The sequence below is a fragment of the Gekko japonicus genome, unplaced genomic scaffold (genome assembly GCF_001447785.1).
Source record: "Gekko japonicus isolate JY-2015 unplaced genomic scaffold, Gekko_japonicus_V1.1 scaffold309, whole genome shotgun sequence".
Lineage (NCBI taxonomy): Eukaryota > Metazoa > Chordata > Lepidosauria > Squamata > Gekkonidae > Gekko > Gekko japonicus.
In genome coordinates, this window is record NW_015166430.1 from 872998 (window position 1) to 891438 (window position 18441).

Below are 18441 nucleotides of genomic sequence, written 5' to 3' on the forward strand. Positions count from 1 at the left end.
TCATGAACCTCATCGATACTCTCGCAAGGTGTTATGAAACAACCCTCAGAGCACCACACCTTCTGAGTCACTGTCAGTAAGCACTTCCTGAAACAGCCCGGCCTTCCTCCTGATGCCTTCTTCTCTTGATGGCCTTCTTCAGCCAAGAAATGGCTCGATCTAACCCCGTTTAGTGTGAAGGATGGAAGAGCCTAATCATTGCTGATGGATTTGTACAACAAGAGGACTAATAGTGACTTTCTTCCATTTGGGTGTTATTCTTTACATTTCTAATCTGCCATATAACCTAAGGGCATAGCACAGGTAATAACCTATTTTTTTAAAAAAAAAAAATGGATGTGCAGAATAATTTTAAAAATGGGGAATAAGTAGAGCAAGATTAACAAGTGTGCAAGATGATATAAGTAAATGGTTGATAGGATTTTCTGCCACATGATGGCTACTACTCATGTGGATGGCTGTAAAGGGGCGGGGGGTTAGGTAATGTATGTCAGTAGAAGGTCTAATTTCAGTTACCCCAATGGAAATCTGTCCGTATGTAGGCACTTTATCACTTCCCCCCTTCCAAGTATGCCTGAAATCTTGTTCTTATAGTACAAAAATGTCTGTTAATAACGTCTGTATGGGCACAAGGCAAGCTTGAGCCCCAAACAAAAATTCCTTGGTTCACATAAGGCCTGGTTGACAGTCCAAGGGTGCAGAAATTATTTTCAGAACTGAGAAAGATGCTTGAGATGGCTGTCCCTTTTCAGGCATCACTTTGTACTTTAAGGCAGCCATTTATATCACCACTGCAGCACCTCTGCAATTCTCTCATCCTTCTATTCCCTCCTCAAGCCCTGCCTCTTCCATCAAACCTTTGTCTTACTCAGTCCTCATCCCCAAATGAAATCAATGCAACAGCATTTGCTGTCATTCATCCTGTATTATCCTTGCTTCTTTCCCCCTTCTCCTGTCCAATTTCATGTTGTAAATTTCCCTTGGCCAAGGACCTCTGGTGGAGGAAAGTGCTGTCAAGTCACAGCTAACGTATGGCAAACCCTGTAGGGTTTTCAAGGCAAGAGACATTCAGAGGTGGTTTGCCATTGTCTGCCTCCACATCATGACCCTGGTGTTCCTTGGAGGTCTCCCATTCAAATACTTCCCTGGGCTGACCCTGCTTAGCTTCCAAGATCTAATGAGATCAGGCTACCTTGGGCTATATTTTGCTTAAAGTTTGATAAAAACAATATGATAACATTGAATGCAACAACAAGAAGAAGAGATTGGATTTATACCCTGCCCTTCACTCAGAGTCTCAGAGTGGCTTACAAACTCCTTTCCCTTCTCCTCCCCACAACAGATGCCCTGTGAGGTAGGCGGGGCTGAGAGAGCTCTTTCCAGAACTGTCCTTGAGAGAACAGCTGTGACAGAACTATGGCTTGCCCAAGGTCATCCAGCAGCTGCAAGTGAAAGAGTGGCTAGATGGATTTTCAAAAACAAAACAGATGGGAATCCTCTGAGGAAGATAATATCAGGTAATTTTGTTAATGAGTGGGTTTGGAACTGAAATCGCTGTTCAGAAAAGCTCTCCACAAACATGACACATACACTGAAAACCTTGGTCTGCATGTAGTTGTCCTATTCATGTTCGACTCTCTGTAAATCAAGTCACTCCCATAAGCTAAAAAACGACTGTCTAAATTATCATCTGCATCTTACTGCTCTATAGTCAGACAGTAAAATGTGGGGCTTCCTGGGTAATAAATATAGGAGGTATTTCTTTGCACCGTCCTTCTGCATCAGTTGTTGGTATTTAAAGTAAGTCATCAAGAGCAGCAAGGTAAAGGTAAAGGTTCCCTTGCTCGAAAGCCAGTCGAATCTGACTCTAGGGTTGCGGTGCTCATCTCCGTTTCCAAGCCGAAGAGCCAGCGCTGTCCGAAGACGTTTCCGTGGTCATGTGGATGGCATGACTAAACACCAAGGTGCACGGAACGCTGTTACCTTCCCATTGAAGCGGTACCTATTTATCTACTTGCAATTTCTTGCTTTCGAACTGCTAGGTTGGCAGGAGCTGGAACTAGATACAGGAGCTCACTCCGTCATGCGGCACACTCGGGTCTCGAACTGCTGAACTACCGACCTTCCACAGCCTGCAGTTCAGCAAATCCGCCTCTAAATTCATTAGACCTCTAAAAAGCAACTTATTGACAGCCTTCCAGAGCTAGGCAGGCCATGATTTCTAAAGGGACAACCAATAGGAGCTTTTCCTACCAGTTGCTCATTTATTGTTCATTAACAGTAGAGGGGGGAAAAAACTTCCCTTTCACTTAAATTGTAAATTACCAAATACCCCCACCCCCACTCCACCCCGATGAATCTAAGCAATACAAATGTTTCTGGGATTCAGAGTATCAAACCAATGCTAGCCTCAGCTGTTATGTATGCAGGAAGTGACTATTTGATAGTCTGAGACCATTAGCTGGTTGCAGATCCCTTAGGAGTGAGTAAATTAACAAAGAAAACACAAATGCTATAGTTTCTGAGTCACGGTCCAAGACACCACAGCTTAGAGCAGCTGTTTTCTGGGGTTCATAATTATTTCTCACAGAAGGGCCTGTGCCAGAGACATGTATGTGCACATGACAGAGCCAGTTAAACCGTACTCTGTGTATAAGGATTCATGTTTACTGATTCTGCCAGGATTTCTTCAGAAGCCATATCCAGTTGTGCTTTGCCAGCATTTAGTAATACACTTGTGAGGCTGTTCCTGATCCACAGCATCTCTGTTGCCTTGTATCATCAAGCCAATGGTTGTCTGCAGGAGCCATTCCAAAGAGAAGGAATCTTGCCACGCTGCCCCCGATGAAGTACACCCTGGGTGTTACAGGATCCTAGGAGTGCTATTCGCAGGCCAACTTCCCATCAAAGCTAGACAAGGCAATGGCAAAAGCTTGCACTGCACAAAGTGGGTAGTTGTAGTCCATGGTAAAAGCATCATCAGATACCCGGCCAAACTGCATGACAATGTAGTCAACTATAAGAAAAGGGATAAGACACTATCAGTTCAGGAGATTATCAAGAACAGGTTCTGCTTTAATCCTATAGGAAGAGCAACAGTAATGACAGCTTTTGCTTCTCTCTCTGTCTAATTCAGCACAGGCAAATGGAGGGAAAGTACTAGATTATGGTACCAAAGTTTACCTCTGCACAGGAATGTCACTCTGCTCCTGATCAATTGCTTTAGCGCTAATCATTTGGGAAAGAAAAGCTGCATCACCATCCTAAATGCAGGGACAATGCAACATGGAAAAGCTCTTTGCCTACCTGAACATAGACTACATCACCGCTGTGGGCTCCATAATAACTCTCATGTGTGGTGCATACAAGCGGTGAACCAGCATGGGCCCAAATACTATCAATCAGACTTCACAAAAGTTGGTTGTACTAAAAGAGTGCTAGTGGTCTTCCAGAAAGAACTTGTGGAAATGTACTTGAATTCTTACTGATGCCAACCCATGTCAATGACCTGCTTTCAGGAGGGGGAGTTACAGAATAGTTGAAAGAAACTACCTTTATTCCCACATCTATGGGGAGGTGTCATAGCTCAGTGGTGGGGCACGAGCTTTGCATGTTGAAGGTCCCTGATTTAATTCCTAGCATCCACAGGTAGCTGGCTTTAGGAAAGATATATTTCTGCAAGAGACCCTGGAGAACCAGCCTCTGCCAATCATAGTAGACAATAGATGTGCCTGTGGTCTGATTTAGCAGAAAGCAGCTTCATGTGTTTATCAGCCCCCTGCTGCATTTCTGGCTTTAACAGAAAACGGAGTAGTTCCCTCTACTCATCTGAGCTGGATCTAAGGTGCTTAGGTAATATTGTCACCTGAGGAACCTTTCCAGTGTTTCCAGTCTTGTCTTGAGTGAACTGTTTTGACTATATGGATTGTATCTCTTCTTCCAGTGTCAAAGCAGTGTTGCTAATATGAAGCTGAACAAAGCATTTTTATTCAGTAGCCTCCTATTCAAATGCTAAGGAGAGGAAGCCATGAAGGGGAAAGGAAAGAGCCGTAGCAGAGTTCAGGAGGTGACCAGCCACCTGCTGAGCAACGAACTACTGTTTCCTCAACAGAGCTATCAAGTAAGAATATTTCTTTTTCCAGCTGGGTGACAGAGCAGAAGAAGCAATATGTGCTGCCTCCCCCAAGAGAACTGCCCCCTCACCAGAATTCCTCACCAAAGCATTTGTGGCATTCTAGAACTCTATCTGACTTACTGTTCCGGCCGTGACTCCCTTTGTTACAAGTGAGGGTAACAAGAAATCTGTAAAAATAACTGGGGCCCCTAGCAGGTTCTTTCTGTCCTGTAACCTTACACTCCAGACAGTAACATCTCCTGATTGGGCTGGACAGGTGACAACCAGACAGCCTCTGCAAAACTGCTTTGCTGCTTCTGTTCGCTGGGCTGAGGTGGATTCCACAGTGCCCACAGTCCAGCACTCTTGAGGAAGATGTCCGTTCCATATATTTTATTGTCTGATAGTACTAGAGTTGTTATATCAATCACCAACATGAACACAGTGAAAACTCACAGCCCAGGGTCTTGAGCCCGGATTCTCAGTCAGTCAGTTCATGCTATCTGATTTCTAAAGAGATCTCACTAAGTGCCAAACTAAATGTCACAACATCTACAGGTACAACCCATGGATACTGTTGCTATTTTAGAGAAGGATTCGGCTATTTAAAAATGGTGTGAGGGCCTGATCCTGATAAGGCCCATGGTGTGACAGAACTAGACAATCTAGTTTCCCCTTCTGCAGGGCTGTTTTGGCACTTAAAAAGGTGTCTGGGGTGGGGGATGACACAGGATCATCTGGTCCGGCAGCACCGCTCTCAGCATTTTTTAAATGGCCAAATTAACATGGTGTTGGCATCCATGGGTTGGACCCAAGGACACGGTAATGTTTAGTTTGACCCAAGAAACAAGCCAAACTGGACGCATGCTGGGTGTTTCTGAGCTCATTGGATGATGTAGTTTGAGTCTTGGGATAGATGTGGCCCTGATATATGCTTTCTGGAAGGAGGAAGAAGAGGTGAGTCTTAATTTTACTTTTTCTGCCTAGTGCTTCAACACTGCTTACAACCTCTTAAATGAACTTCGGCATCTGATGTTGCCCATTCAAGGCACTAATCAGAAGCCGGAGAGAACTGCAAGAGAATCAGTGTTCCCTTGCAGAATTGGGGCCTCTGTGACCTCATCTACTTGGCAATGCAGGAGGTCCCAGGTTCAATTCCCAGCATCTCCAGTTAAGGATCAGGTCATAGGTGTTGTGAAAGACTTCTGTTTGAGACTCTGGAGAGCGAAGGCCAGTCTAAGTAGATAACACTGACCTTGATGGGCCAAGAGTCTCCATCAGTATAAGGTAGCTTTATGTGTATATGCAAGTGATCAAGTAAACGACAGCACAGTTGCTCTCTCTGAAAGGTGTTCATAGTCCCTTGCATATAAGCCCTTTCAGCCGACAACAGACATTTTAAAGACTAACAATAACTCTGGACTAGGATCTAAATTATGCTGGAATAAGATTGTATTTAAAGTGCCAGAATAATGCTGTTTATTTTTGTTGCAACAGTCTTAACACAGCTACCCCTCTGGAATTCCCGTCACCTGTGTGAATGACCCAATGTTTGACAGTAACGGAGGGTAGCTGAAACTTCCTGGAATGCCTAGTTTGTGTAGACAGGGGTTGTGTTATCTCAGGATAGCAACTCTGTGATAAAACCCTCTGAATCTTATTTGGGTAAACAAGACTAACAGTATGTGTGTATCTCTCTCCAGTAGCATCAGTGCAGTCATTGCCACCTGGCTCTCTCTTCCCCTTCCCCCTGGAAGTTATTCTTGCCCAATGGGAAATTCAGAGCAAATGTTTTTAACTGGAGGATACATATTGACATATTGACAGATTTTGAATGTAGCCTAATATTATATAGACGCAGAGGTTCCCAAACTTATTTGGCCTGCCGCCCCCTTTTCAGAAAAAGATTACTTAGTGCCCCCCTGGACATCTATCTTCAAGAAGTGGACAAAAAGATGCCATTTGTGGATCTGCACTTGGATCATTCCAGCCTACCCGGATCGTTCCAGTGCCCCCGAGGGGGCGGTATTGCCCACTTTGGGAACCAGTGAAGTAAGCAGAAATGTGCAGTCTTCACATTGTACAAGTGCCTCACCTAGGAGGAGCTGCCATCCTAAGAAACAAAACAAAAACTCCAGACTCTTTTCAGGATCCAATGTGCCCAGCAAATCACCTCAAATCTCTCCTTGTCATCTGTTGACTACCCTCCTGCTCCCTCTACTGGATCGTTATCATATGACAGCGGAAGAACTTCAGGGTTCACCAAATAGCATCATAATATGTGAGGCTGCTGCCCTCCCAGTCATGCCTTGCTGTCCTCTAAAATTCTCTAAAGAACTTGGCTGCTTCGGGAGGTTTTGTTGTAAATTCTGTGCATTCCCATGCAATGATAACCATTTACAGATCGCAAAAAGAAGTACTGTGGTTTGTTAAATATATACTGATCTATAATTTGGAACATGCACTCCGTTTCTGTGCATGTTACCACTGGGGGCATAAAATACTTCTAAATATTGCATAAACACAGGAGAGCAATGGCCATTTGAACCCATCCCTCGTAGAGTAGGATTCTACAACTCCTTTCTATGAAGTGAAGAGTCTTCTTTCAGAGGAAGGAAGAACCTTGTTTTGGAGGAAAAGACTCCTTCTTCCAGAGTAAACCCCCTCATTTAGTGGAAGGGAATTGTAGGATCCAACCTCTGACTTTGAAACATGTACCACCACCTTCAATTGAACTTGTTTATTTAGAAAAAAAAATGTCCTTCCTCTCCAGCAAACCTGCCTGAAGTGGCTGACAAAATAAGCCAACTTACTTATAAGTCAGTGGCCTGTATCCAACCATGCAGTTCCTCTGTCGGAACAGTATTTCCACTTACAGAAGAGGTTATGTAGATTTCCCCCTTCCCAATGCAGACGCCTGCTTTGCCCCCCACTTTGTTCCTGAAAAACTGCTGATTCCCCACGGAACAATATTTTTCAGGGTTCAGCGGGTGGCAGCAGGAGGGGAAGCTGCTCTGTGAAGTCCATGGTTGGTTAGACACCTGCCACTCTGTTTCGGAGGACTGCAGCCCCACTTTTATACTGGCTATATCCAATAGCAGCATCCTGTGCTTCGTGTGGTGCTGTGCATCACTAAGACCCGAGGAAAGACCTCTGCAAAAGGAAGGACCTCTTTTTCCTGGGACAATCTCTTGCTCCCTGTGGGAAGCTAGCAGTGCAAACTGCATTGACCATGTCAGTTCTCAGCTGAAGGAAGAAGACCAGTATGGGTGGCAGTGTAGACAATAGACATGCTTACCCATGAAGTAAGAAGAAAAGTCTCCTCTCCTGCCAGTTCTCTGCAGGAGCTCATCTTTATTAAGGACACATCTAGGATAGCAATTGCAGGCACACAAAAAATGGGAACCTTGGAACCTTCTCTGAAACCTGCCACACGGGAAAGCCAATTTGGTGAACTGAAAGGAAAATCCCTTTGAGGACTGGATGTGCCTCACTTCCAGGGTAAATTCAACTGTAGATTGCCACTGGCACAGCCCAATCCAAGAGCTGCTCACCATGCCAGAAGGAAGGTACCAGTCCAAGTTGTCCTTCTGCTTTGCTGGCTCTCTGTTTGAATGGAGCACATGCTACAGGATTCCCTGTGGCACCCCAGAGTGTTCCCAGCTGTGTTTGTTTAGGGATGTCCTTGTCCACCGTCTATGCTGCACTGCTTTGAGTAGAGCTGCAAAGAGTCTTCATCCACCCCTCTTGGACACCCTAAATTAGAGCCATGTGGGTACACCAGAGAATAGCCACTCACTCTCAAGGGCCACCCATTCTAAGGAACTTACGGTCATTGCTGTGCACAATCTGGAAATTCTTGACAGAGGCGTGGGTCACCCTGCCATGGAAGTTCAGCACATAGGACTGGGTCTCATCATTCCACGCTGGAGATTTGTTGTGCAGTTCAATTAAGTTTTCCATTGTCTTGTTTTGCCATCTCAGGAGTAGCCCATCATTATCCTGGGGAAAAGTGGGAAAAACATCAGAGTGAGGTGCTCAAGAAAGAAAGACAATAACTGTCCCCATAAAGTCTTGTGTCTGACAGAGCTTTGGCTCTAGAAAGCTCATACCCTGAAACTCTTTGTTGGTCTCTAAGATGCTACTGAACTTGAAGCTAATCTCTCCCTTATATATAATTGAATAAGACGCAGAGTCACGCAGAGGAGAGAAAATGCACACCAACAGTGTTTCGACGGCTGAACTGTCCGTCAAAAGCTTCCCCGGCTTCCATTGGCCATGTCGCCTACGTCCCACCTCAGACGCAGCTTCACGCAGCGGAGAGAAAATGCACACCACACCGTCTTTGGAAGCTTGCGCTGTCTGTCAGGAGCTTCCCCAGCTGCCATTGGCCGTGTTGCCCAGCTGCCGCTCAAGGCTACTGCCCTGCCATGGGCTGGGAGGCGGGAGGCGAGCGCTGTGTCTGAGGGCGCGCTGGCAATGCGCCCCATGCCACAGCCCGATTTCCCTCCCGCACCCACCCAGACAGACGGAGGAGGCTTTCTTACGCCCCCCCCCGCGCCGCTTCTCTTCCCCACCTGCCAGCCCCCCCCGGGAAATTGGAAAGTCTACACCGTTGCCCACCTGGGAAGCCGGATGGACGGGAGGATCTTCTGCGGCCCCTCCTGCCTCCCCCCCTTCTTCCTTCCTCTCTATCTCTCTTCCTTTCTTTCCCCAGCTTTCTTTCCCCACCCACCCACTCACCCACCCTACCTGTCTAGGGGCCCATTGTCTCCATCCACAATGGGCTTTGCTCCCTAGTTATCCATAAAGACAGTTTCAGAGGGCAGCCATGTTGGTCTGCAGTAGAACAGCTGGATATGGGTCCAGTTACACCTTAGAGACTCACAAAGCTTTCGAGAGTCAAAGCTACCTCTCTCAGATATCTGACAAAGGGAACTTTGATTCCCAAAATCTTGTTGGCCTCTAAGGTGTTACTGGACTTGAATCTAATTAACTGCCTCCAGGAATCCTACCATTTCTGTTCATGGGTGTATCTCCCTATCAGCAGTATAAGCGAGGAGTACAGTAATGGCTAGCCTGGCAGTTTGGGTGCCATTAAGTCCAAGAAATACCACCAACCCTAATACTAGGTTCAGCTATGGTAAGATCTCCACTCTTTCTGCATCATAACCTGCACAAGAGGTATAAATTTTATTTATTATTTTAGATTTATATCCCGCCTTGCCTGCCATGCATCTTAGTCTTGATTCTCGTAAGGGCAAGAGGGCCAGTTTGCACAATGTGTGCAGTATTAATATTAAGATAAAAAGGTAAAGGTATATGTTCCCTAGCTCAAAAGCCAGTCGAATCCGACTCTAGGGTTGCGGTGCTCATCTCCGTTTCAAAGCCGAAGAGCCAGCGCTGTCTGAAGACGTTTCCGTGGTCATGTGACCGGCATGACTAAACACCAAGGTGCAAGGAATGCTGTTATCTTCCCACTGAAGTGGTACCTATTTATCTACTTGCAATTTCTTGCTTTCGAACTGCTAGGTTGGCAGGAGCTGGAACTAGAGACAGGAGCTCACTCTGTCATGCGGCACACTCGGGTCTATAACTGCTGAACTACCGACCTTCCACAGCCTGCAGTTCAGCGTCTTAACCCCTTGAGCCACTTGAATACCAAAATATTAAGTATGCATGTACTTGCAAGCATAGTTCCCTCTAAGCTGAGTTGGTGTGAGCTAGCTCACAAATTTTTAGCCTCCAGCTCACACATTTTTGTCTTAGCTCAGGAAGAATGGCTCCAAAGCAATCTGATTTATGCAGAAGCCAAATCGCTCGCTCACAACTTTAATGCCAGGAGCTCACAAAGTAGAATTTTTCTCACAAGACTCCACAGCTTAGAGGGAACATTGCAAGTTTAGTCTGCTTTGGAGGAATCTGGGGACCTGTGAAAGACAATTCTTAGCCTATACCCCAGAGACTCCGGTCTGTTCGATGTTTCCTGTAAAATATGTAGGGGACAGGTGAAATCTTCAACAATCTATTATATCTGTATCCCACTCTTCCTCAGGGCCATTTACAGAAGGCTCTCATTTTTATCCTCAGAATAACCTAAGGGTGGTTCCTTTCCTTTCCCTTTCCTTCTTGTCTGCCTGTCTACCTACTACTTTTAGGCCACTTTTCTCCCATGATAAAATCCAAGGTGGCAACTATACTTTACCACTATCCTCACTCAAATGCCCTCCTGGACAATTTGGTTTTACAGAGTTTCCTGAAGGCCATGGAGGTGTGTGCATTTCTCACAGTCTCATTAAGGCTCTTCCACAGTATGGGAACCACCAAAGGAAAAACTCAAGACTAGGCCATGATCAACCACACTTCCCTGCATAAGGGAACTTAAACAAGGAACTGCTAGGATGATCAGTATTTCCACACTGGTTCATACCATCGGGAGGAAATTAAATGGGGATTCAAACTTGGGTCTCTGATATCTAAGACTAATGCAATAGCCCAGAGGTTTTCAACCCATGGGTCAGAATCCTCAGGCAGATCTTCAGTCCCATATGCTAGGTGGCAAATCCCTGTAAAATCAGCATTTTTTTTTGCTGCCTGTTGGAAGATCCTATTTTAGTGCATATGCATAGAAAGCAAGGGTGCCATGCCTCCTATCTCTATAGTCAAGCAAGCAAAGGAGCAGCAGGCGAGGTCACAGAGGCAGAGAGGATTCCTCCATGGCTCTGATCTTTTTTTTTGTCCCCCATCTACAGTACAATTCCTGGTTACAGATGGGCACAAACCCCAAAAATGTGGTTTGGTTTGTGGCTCATGGGTGAATCATGAACCCCACAAACCCAGTCGGCTCACATATGAACCAAACCAGGTTTATGAGGTTCATACCCAAAACAGCTGAGCCGCCGGGGCAGCCTGCTCCTGCAGCTCAGTTGTTTCTGGCTCCAAACAGCTGAGCTGTGGGAGCAGCCTGCCCCTGTGGCTCAGCTGTTTCTGATCTAAACAGCTGAGCCACGGGGCAGCTTGTTCCACATGGCTCAGTTGTTTAAAGGGGCTCCCTTGAGCAGCCAGCCCCAGGATTGGAGCCATTTAAACCAAATAGTTGAGCCAGCTGTTTTTCGTGAACAGCAGAAAGCAGGGGCTTAAACGCCTGCATTCTGCTTTTCACAAACTGCCATGAACTGTATTAAAATTTGTGAAAGTTCGTGGGTTCTTCAGTTCATGAACACTGCTTCACAAATCACAAACCAGCCAAAATTCATGATGAACTTTAGTTTGTCAGCTGGTTCATGTCCATCCTTACTTTGTTTTATGTCCCTTTTGGTCTGCTACCTATGGTCCTAGCCTTGACAGAAGTGAAGTCATAACTCTGCTCCTTTCTTCCTGTCATGTGAATTCTATTATATCCTTGCAACACAAGAGTGCTGAGACTGGAAAAGTTGGCTACCTTGCCATTGTTCCACAGAAGCTCTGTCTCATTTGATCAGGAACTGCTCTCCCTTTTCACACTTCACAATTGCTAGTGGCTGAGCCCATTGGTAAGGCTGGACCTTGGGAGCATGTTCTCCATTTCTCTTGGCTTCTGTGTATGATCTTCCTCTTTAAATTAGGAACTCACTCTGGAGGTGTAGGGTAAAGCATGAGTTTGATTGATCCCATGTCATTCTGAGGTCTTCTCACATTTGCCATTTATTATTGTGTGCTTTGCCAATATGCAGCATCATACACTGAAGTTACTCAAAATGAACCTGTATCTTTAGTAAAGACACTGTCAGTGACTTACATTTCGGGGTCGGATTGGAACCCTTTCATTGTCTGAATTCATTCCAGGGATGACCACAGTCATTTTTCGAGGTCCCTTGAATCCCAATACATTTGTTTCCTGAAACAGAAACCCCCCCCAAATAATCAAGAACTTGTGTATCAATATCCCAAGCACAAACTGATTCTTAATAGTTTGAAGCAGCTATTCCATCCAACAGCAGTAGGGAAGGGCACAAACCAGGAAAATGTGGTTCGGTTCATGGTGTGCCCAGTTTGTGAACCATGGACCATCATGAACATTTAGGAATCAAACGAACTGGTTCAATTCATGAGGTTCATGACCCAGTAGAACACCTCTCCCCCCCCCGGTATGTTAGAGACACAAAACTCACAGGGGATCTCTGGCTAACTCTCCTCTACCTGCCCTCCAAGTTTGGTGACAATTAGATTTACGGGATCCGAGTTACAGCCCCCAAAGAAGGTGCCCCCAGGAAACTGCTTTCTGGGGAAAATGACAGGTGGGTTCTCCCCCCCTTTCTCTGCTGCTCTTGTAAGTTTCAGATGACTCTTGTCAGTTTCAAAATGGTCCCCCCCTTTTGCTGGTGTTCCTTTGTGTTCCCATTTTCTTGCACAGTGCTTGCAAAATACCCCCCCCCCTCACTTGGATTTTTTGTGACATTGCTTTGAGATCGATCAGTCCTTTTAAGTTTGCATTGCCATGGTGGTACTAGATTTTGCTGGGCATTCTGTACACTGAACTGATTATGCTGGACTTGCAAAATCCCCCCCACACACACACACAAACACACTTGGATTTCTTGGGACAAACTATAGTTTGATGATCAATTGGTTATTTTAAGCTTCCATTGCCAGAGTGGTACTGGAATCTGATGGGTGTTCTGTACACTGAGCTGGCTGTACTGTGCTTGAAAAATACCCCCCCCATCAGTTTGTACTACAGGGATTCTGTGGTTTGACATTAATCCTCTTTTGCTTGCATTGCTTCCATTACAGGATTCTATGGAACGGCTCAGAAACAAGCCAGTTGACACCAAACTCACAGGGAAACTTCCATCTCCCTTTTGCTTTGAAGTGTGGTAAACAACTTGATTGATTGAGCTGAGATAGTCTGTTGGGAAATGTATCCACTCATGAAGGAACCCCAAGGAACCTCCAGGAACAGCTTCAAAGTTCATAGGAAGGTAATGTGGGCTGACCTTTCATGAACTTTAGTTCGTGAGCCAGTTTGTGCCCATCCCTACACAGCAGCTGTGAACCCAATACTCAGCCTCTCACCAATTAAACAATAATGATTCTGCACTGCAGCTAAATCTTTCACCCATCTCATTGTTCTGTCGGTGTAGCCCCCCCTCCATTTTTCTGCTCCTCTATTCCTCCCTTCAGTCCTCCAGCTCCACCGCCCTCAGCTGTCCCAAAGTATTATTTTCTCTCAAACCACTCCATCTTTTCCCTTGTAGCCATGAGTTGCTTCTTGGATTGCCCCTCTCACTTCCTTCAATTTTCTTCTCAAAACAGACTTTTCCCATGGAGTCTTTGGTACAACCCCTCTCATACCCTTTTAAAAGTAAGCCTAAGAATGTGTAACTGGAATGAATACACATCCCCTCCCTTCTCTGTCTCTGCCTGCACTTCTGTCCTTACAGTTTTAAGGCTCCTCAAGGCAGTGATCTTTTGCACTGTAAAACACCATGTGCATCAGCGGTGATGATATAATGCTGATGATAATGATGACCAGATTATTTAATTAATATTAATGATGATGATGACCTTTTTTCTCCGTGTCCTGTGACCTGCAGGCACAGACAGCTCATATCTCTATGTTCTTACCTTTTTGCCTAAAGAACAGAGCAGGTCTTGAACAGGACATGATAATATAAGAGGCACTACCCATGCATATGGAGGTAATCCACATGGCTTCTAGAAGGGGGAGTCTACCTCATCATAAACATGGGAAAATCCAGGTCAGTGTGAAGGGGATAAGGGTGTAAGGCAACACTTCCTTCAGCTCTAACCTTCACTTCACCTATCTGCAGATACAGATTCATGTTTTGTTTTGCTTTTAATTTCAAAGGGTGCATAACAGTTGGGGCACTACCAGGGCTATTTTTGGGCAGGAACGCACAGGAATAGGTTTCTGCTGTTGGGTGTGGCCTATTATGCTAATGAGTTTCTGCTGAGCTTTTTCTACAAAAAAGCCCTGGGCACTACACTTCATTGTACTGATGCTAAAGAAGTATGCAGGCTTGGAAAAGTTCTGTGTTTAAAATAATAAGATATGACTGTGACTGCTTTTGATAAATATTTGGAAACTTCAGCTTCTCCAGACTATGGTGACCAGGTAGCCTGCTAGAAAGGGTTGCAAAGAATATATAATACCAATTCTCAAAGGATTACACTGGCTTCCAGTTTCTGGGCACATTTCAAAGGCAAGAATAACCACCACCTCGTAATATTTACACGTGTTTTAAAATCTTTTGCAGAGGTCCTGCTTATAATGTCCTTGACTATGGATATATGATAAATGGTCACAGGAAACAGGGGCTCCTTGCTGTTGCAGAAATTACCATCTAGAAAGGCTTGTCAAGCTCATTCCTCATTGAAATTAAGGAGATTGATTAAGATCTGGCTCTTCAGATAGAATGTTGTTGCGCAGAGTGCCAACAGATATTTTATAGAACAAATAGTTTTGCTGTTTGATTAAACTAATTGTATTTTTGTGATATTTATAGTTGGGGGGTTTTTTGCTTTATCTTTTAGTCAATCTTTTTGGACGCCTCAGCTATAAATAAAATATGTATTTATAAAATAAAGGAATGTACAAATTCTACACAGATGTCATAATAAAGCCGTAAGAACAATAACACAAAGCATGCCTCTTGAAAGTCTGGATTCTCCTTTGTCAACAGAAGTGCATTTCTCCTCTGACTTAGAAAAAAGATAGCAGGCATGGTTGCCCCCCTCCCCAAGGTTACACCCTGTAGAGTGGCCACTGTGTATTGCCTGTGATTCAGAGTATGCTCTGACTGACCATCTGGATGGACCTTATGGCCTTGTTCCATTCAGGGAACAGTTTTTACAATGTGCTGAAAGTGCTCAAAATTCCTGTGGTACAGATATACCCACGAGTTACAAAAATAGAAAGCCAGTGTGGTATACTGGGAAGACCTGAGTTCAAGTCCCCTCTTTTTATTGTTAGTATTACACGCTGTTGCTATTGTTATTGAAAATAATAACATTGGGTTTTTTTTAAATCCCCTCTAGGTGCTAGTTTACACATTACAGAGCACAAAGGCTAGATTGGGGATCCCCATCCTATCCCTTGTGTAAGAGTCAGACTTGAGTCGCGTTCACCTCAGTTCCTGAGCATGTGGTGCCTGATTCAGATTGTGACTGCAGCTCACGGAGAGAATGGGCTTCACCCATTCCCACCCACCCATTCCCACCCACACAACCATTTCTGGACCTGAAATGATTCTGAGCCTGTTGGGAAACCCATCAGTGTACATGTGGCCCAACAGCACCCCACAAGGGCCCATTTCAGGTTGGGAGAATCATGCAGGGTATGGGAGAAGGCTGAAGCCCCTTCTTCACACGCACCATATTCATGATCTGAATCAGGCACTGCACATGCAGCAACTAAGAGGAGAACCCACAATTCCCGTTACACAAGACACAGTGGGGACCTGGACCTAACCTGTGCACTCTGTAATGTGTAAGCTGGTTGCATGCATCATCCTGAAATACACTGGGTGACCTGGGTCAGTCATTCTCGGCCTAATCTACCTCAAAGGGATGTCATGGTAGAATGGAGGTGATGATCACCATGTACATCACTCTGAGCTCTTTGGAGGAAGAGCAGAATAAAAATGTGGGAGGCAGACAGACAAGTCTAGTGGCTGCAAGGGGGCTGCTCAGACTGCAGCTGGAGAAAAGAAATTCACAGGTTGGTCACTTACATAAATAACTGCTGCAAGCTCCTGGCGCACGTTTGACCAATCAGAGTTTGCTCTGTCAGGATTTACACCGTTATCAAACACCGTAAACCTTGTGCCCATCAAATTGGATCTAAAAACAAAACAAAACCCAAATGGACAGAAATCATGGGGGACAGAAAAAGATGACATCTGCATAGTTCCCCAATTGTCTGTTTTAATAAGCACCATTCCATTCTGTCATTACACTTAATGCTCATGTAGGTTTGCCTGTGTGAGTGGTGGTGGGGGAAAGAGGGGGGCGGAATAAAGGGGGCATGGAAGGGTCACTCAGGATATCTGCGGTGTTTCTCGAAGCCCAGCCTTGGGATAGCAGCCATGCCACTTTGGTCCTCCTTGTACCATGGGGACAGTCCTCAGACCACATCTGATAACAGGATGATCTGATTCTGGCCATCTAAACCATATCACAAAACAGATCAGAATAATCACTTAATTGGGACTCCGAAAAATCACTTATCATTTGACACATATCTGCACAGGATGCAGCCAGGCGCTCCCCCCAAGTGCCTAGACTCATTTTAAGCTAAGGACTCCTCCCTTAAGTGCTGCTGAGGGAAGGGAGCTGTCAAGGTCTCACTATCATTCCGCACAGAGGCAGAAACCCCCAAGATCACGAATACCCAGCTGCTGAGTTTAAGCTTGGCCACCTGTTTCTGGACAGAGGGTATTTTTAGTTATCACTTCCACACCCTGAAGGAGGAGCTATAGCCAGAGCAGCAAAGGCAGGAAGGCTCTGAGGGCTGGAGAGAGGTGACTGAAACATCTGGCCACATGTGTACGTTACCAATTTGTCATATTCCTGAAGGATTTGATTAACTTCCTTGAGGATCATATATTCAGCCAGGTTTTTAAAGCCTCTCATCATGCTATTACACCTGGTACTGCAAGCAGATATATATCAGAATAAATGTTTATGGGCAGAGTAGGAGGTGTTAGAGCAGGTGCACATTGCAGAGAATAATGCAGAGTATACAGGTTAGGTATCGGGTCCCAGCCTTGTGTCAGATACAATCACACATGAGTTGCAGGTTTTCCTCAATTTCCAATTTGTGTGGTGCCCAATTAGGATGAGTACCACAGTACAGGTAGATAAAGGGTTTCAAGTCTCCTCTCCAGTCCCAGAGGGCACTATTTGGGGGAACTCATACATTCCCTGGGACACACATGGGCCTCCTCAACAGCCCCAGTAGTCCCCACAGCCAGGACTGTTTCAAGCTGGGAAACAGACCACACACCTAACCCATGTACTCTTATATTGTGCAAGGAGGTATGTGTGTATTTGCATGAAGACTTCTTGGCACTTCCTTTTAAAGGGCCTCCCAGGTATAGAACTGGTCATCAATAAGTGATCTCATGAATGAATGCACCCCCCTCCACCACAGTCATCCAGCCTCTAGGAAGGAACAGAAGGACCAGCTCTCTACAAAAAAAGAAAAGAAATGCAGTACAGTACTTCTAAAAGAATAAATCATGCACCACAGTGACTGTCTTTTCCCCACAGCAGAAACAGCACAGAAGGGTTTGGCCAGTGTACCACGTTCCTAATACGTAAGAAGCATTTTGGGATGAGATAGACAAGGTCCAGGATATTCAGTCTGCTGGTGCTTGGTGCCTGTGCTAAGATAGCTGACTAGGAAGCCAATTACAAACAACTGTTTGGTGACTCCTCTCCACTAGCTCTCAGGGCGCAGCCACGGGCAGCTAGCCACATCAAGATGCAGACCCAGAGCATGCTTCCCTGTGGCCAGGAGTGGTGTGGAGGCAACACTGCAAGCACTGCAGACAAGAGGTTATGGGGGAAAGGACAGTCTTGCCCAATCTGCTTGTCTCATACTGCTTGCCAATCTCAGGGACTGGTGTCACTTCCTTTTTCCATTCTGTGCCAAAAGAGACCTCTGGAGCCCTAGCTGGCTCTCAGGGACAAGTCCCAGCAGCTAGAGAATGATGCTATGGGTCCGTGCCTTGCCTCTATGATTAGAACTGGGAATCGAAAGTTTGTTGATGGTGGTTAGAACTATCAGTGGGGTAAACAAAATACCCACTTATTTAACAGATGTCTATTTTTTAAAAGACCAGGCTGTAATAATTCATGTAGCATGCCAGATATCCCCTTAAACATAAGTATGATGCATCATAGGAATTGGTGGCCATGTCCTCCTTTATTCCAGGCAACACCAGGAAGTCCCTTCATTATGACAAAGTGAAGGACAGGTCACAGTTCTCTGCTGTGGGGTGAGCACTGATTTGCCTTGCTCCTTATATCTGACTCTGACAGATTTTTGCTAGTAGGCTCCTGCATTTAAAAAACAAACAAACCTCTTTTCTGGCATTTTTATCCACTGAAGCATGTATTCAGCACCTTTGTTTTTTATAAGGCCCTGTTCGCATGAGAGGTTTTGGACCGGGAGAGGGACGGATCGGGGCCGCAGCAAACGGGCGCGATCCCACAGCAACATCTGGGAATCGTGCTGCACCCATTCCCAATCCGCCCCTCCCGGCCAAAACCCGCACCAAAAAAGAACCACCTACTTGGGTGGTTCATCCTGAAGGGCC

General features: G+C 45.4%; 1 protein-coding gene across 1 annotated transcript in view; it reads right to left on the reverse strand.

Moving 5' to 3' along the window:
- Window positions 1-2090: 2090 nt before the first annotated feature.
- The window catches only part of TULP1 (tubby like protein 1), a 50227-nt gene continuing 33876 nt past the window's right edge, over window positions 2091-18441 (reverse strand). Inside the window, exons 10-13 of the mRNA XM_015411820.1 lie at window positions 15850-15958; window positions 11892-11990; window positions 7945-8116; window positions 2091-3016 (exon numbers count right to left, since the gene is read on the reverse strand). Of these exons, the coding sequence (XP_015267306.1) occupies window positions 2883-3016; window positions 7945-8116; window positions 11892-11990; window positions 15850-15958 (514 nt within the window). The 3' untranslated portion in view covers window positions 2091-2882. The remainder of the gene's footprint in view (window positions 3017-7944; window positions 8117-11891; window positions 11991-15849; window positions 15959-18441) is intronic.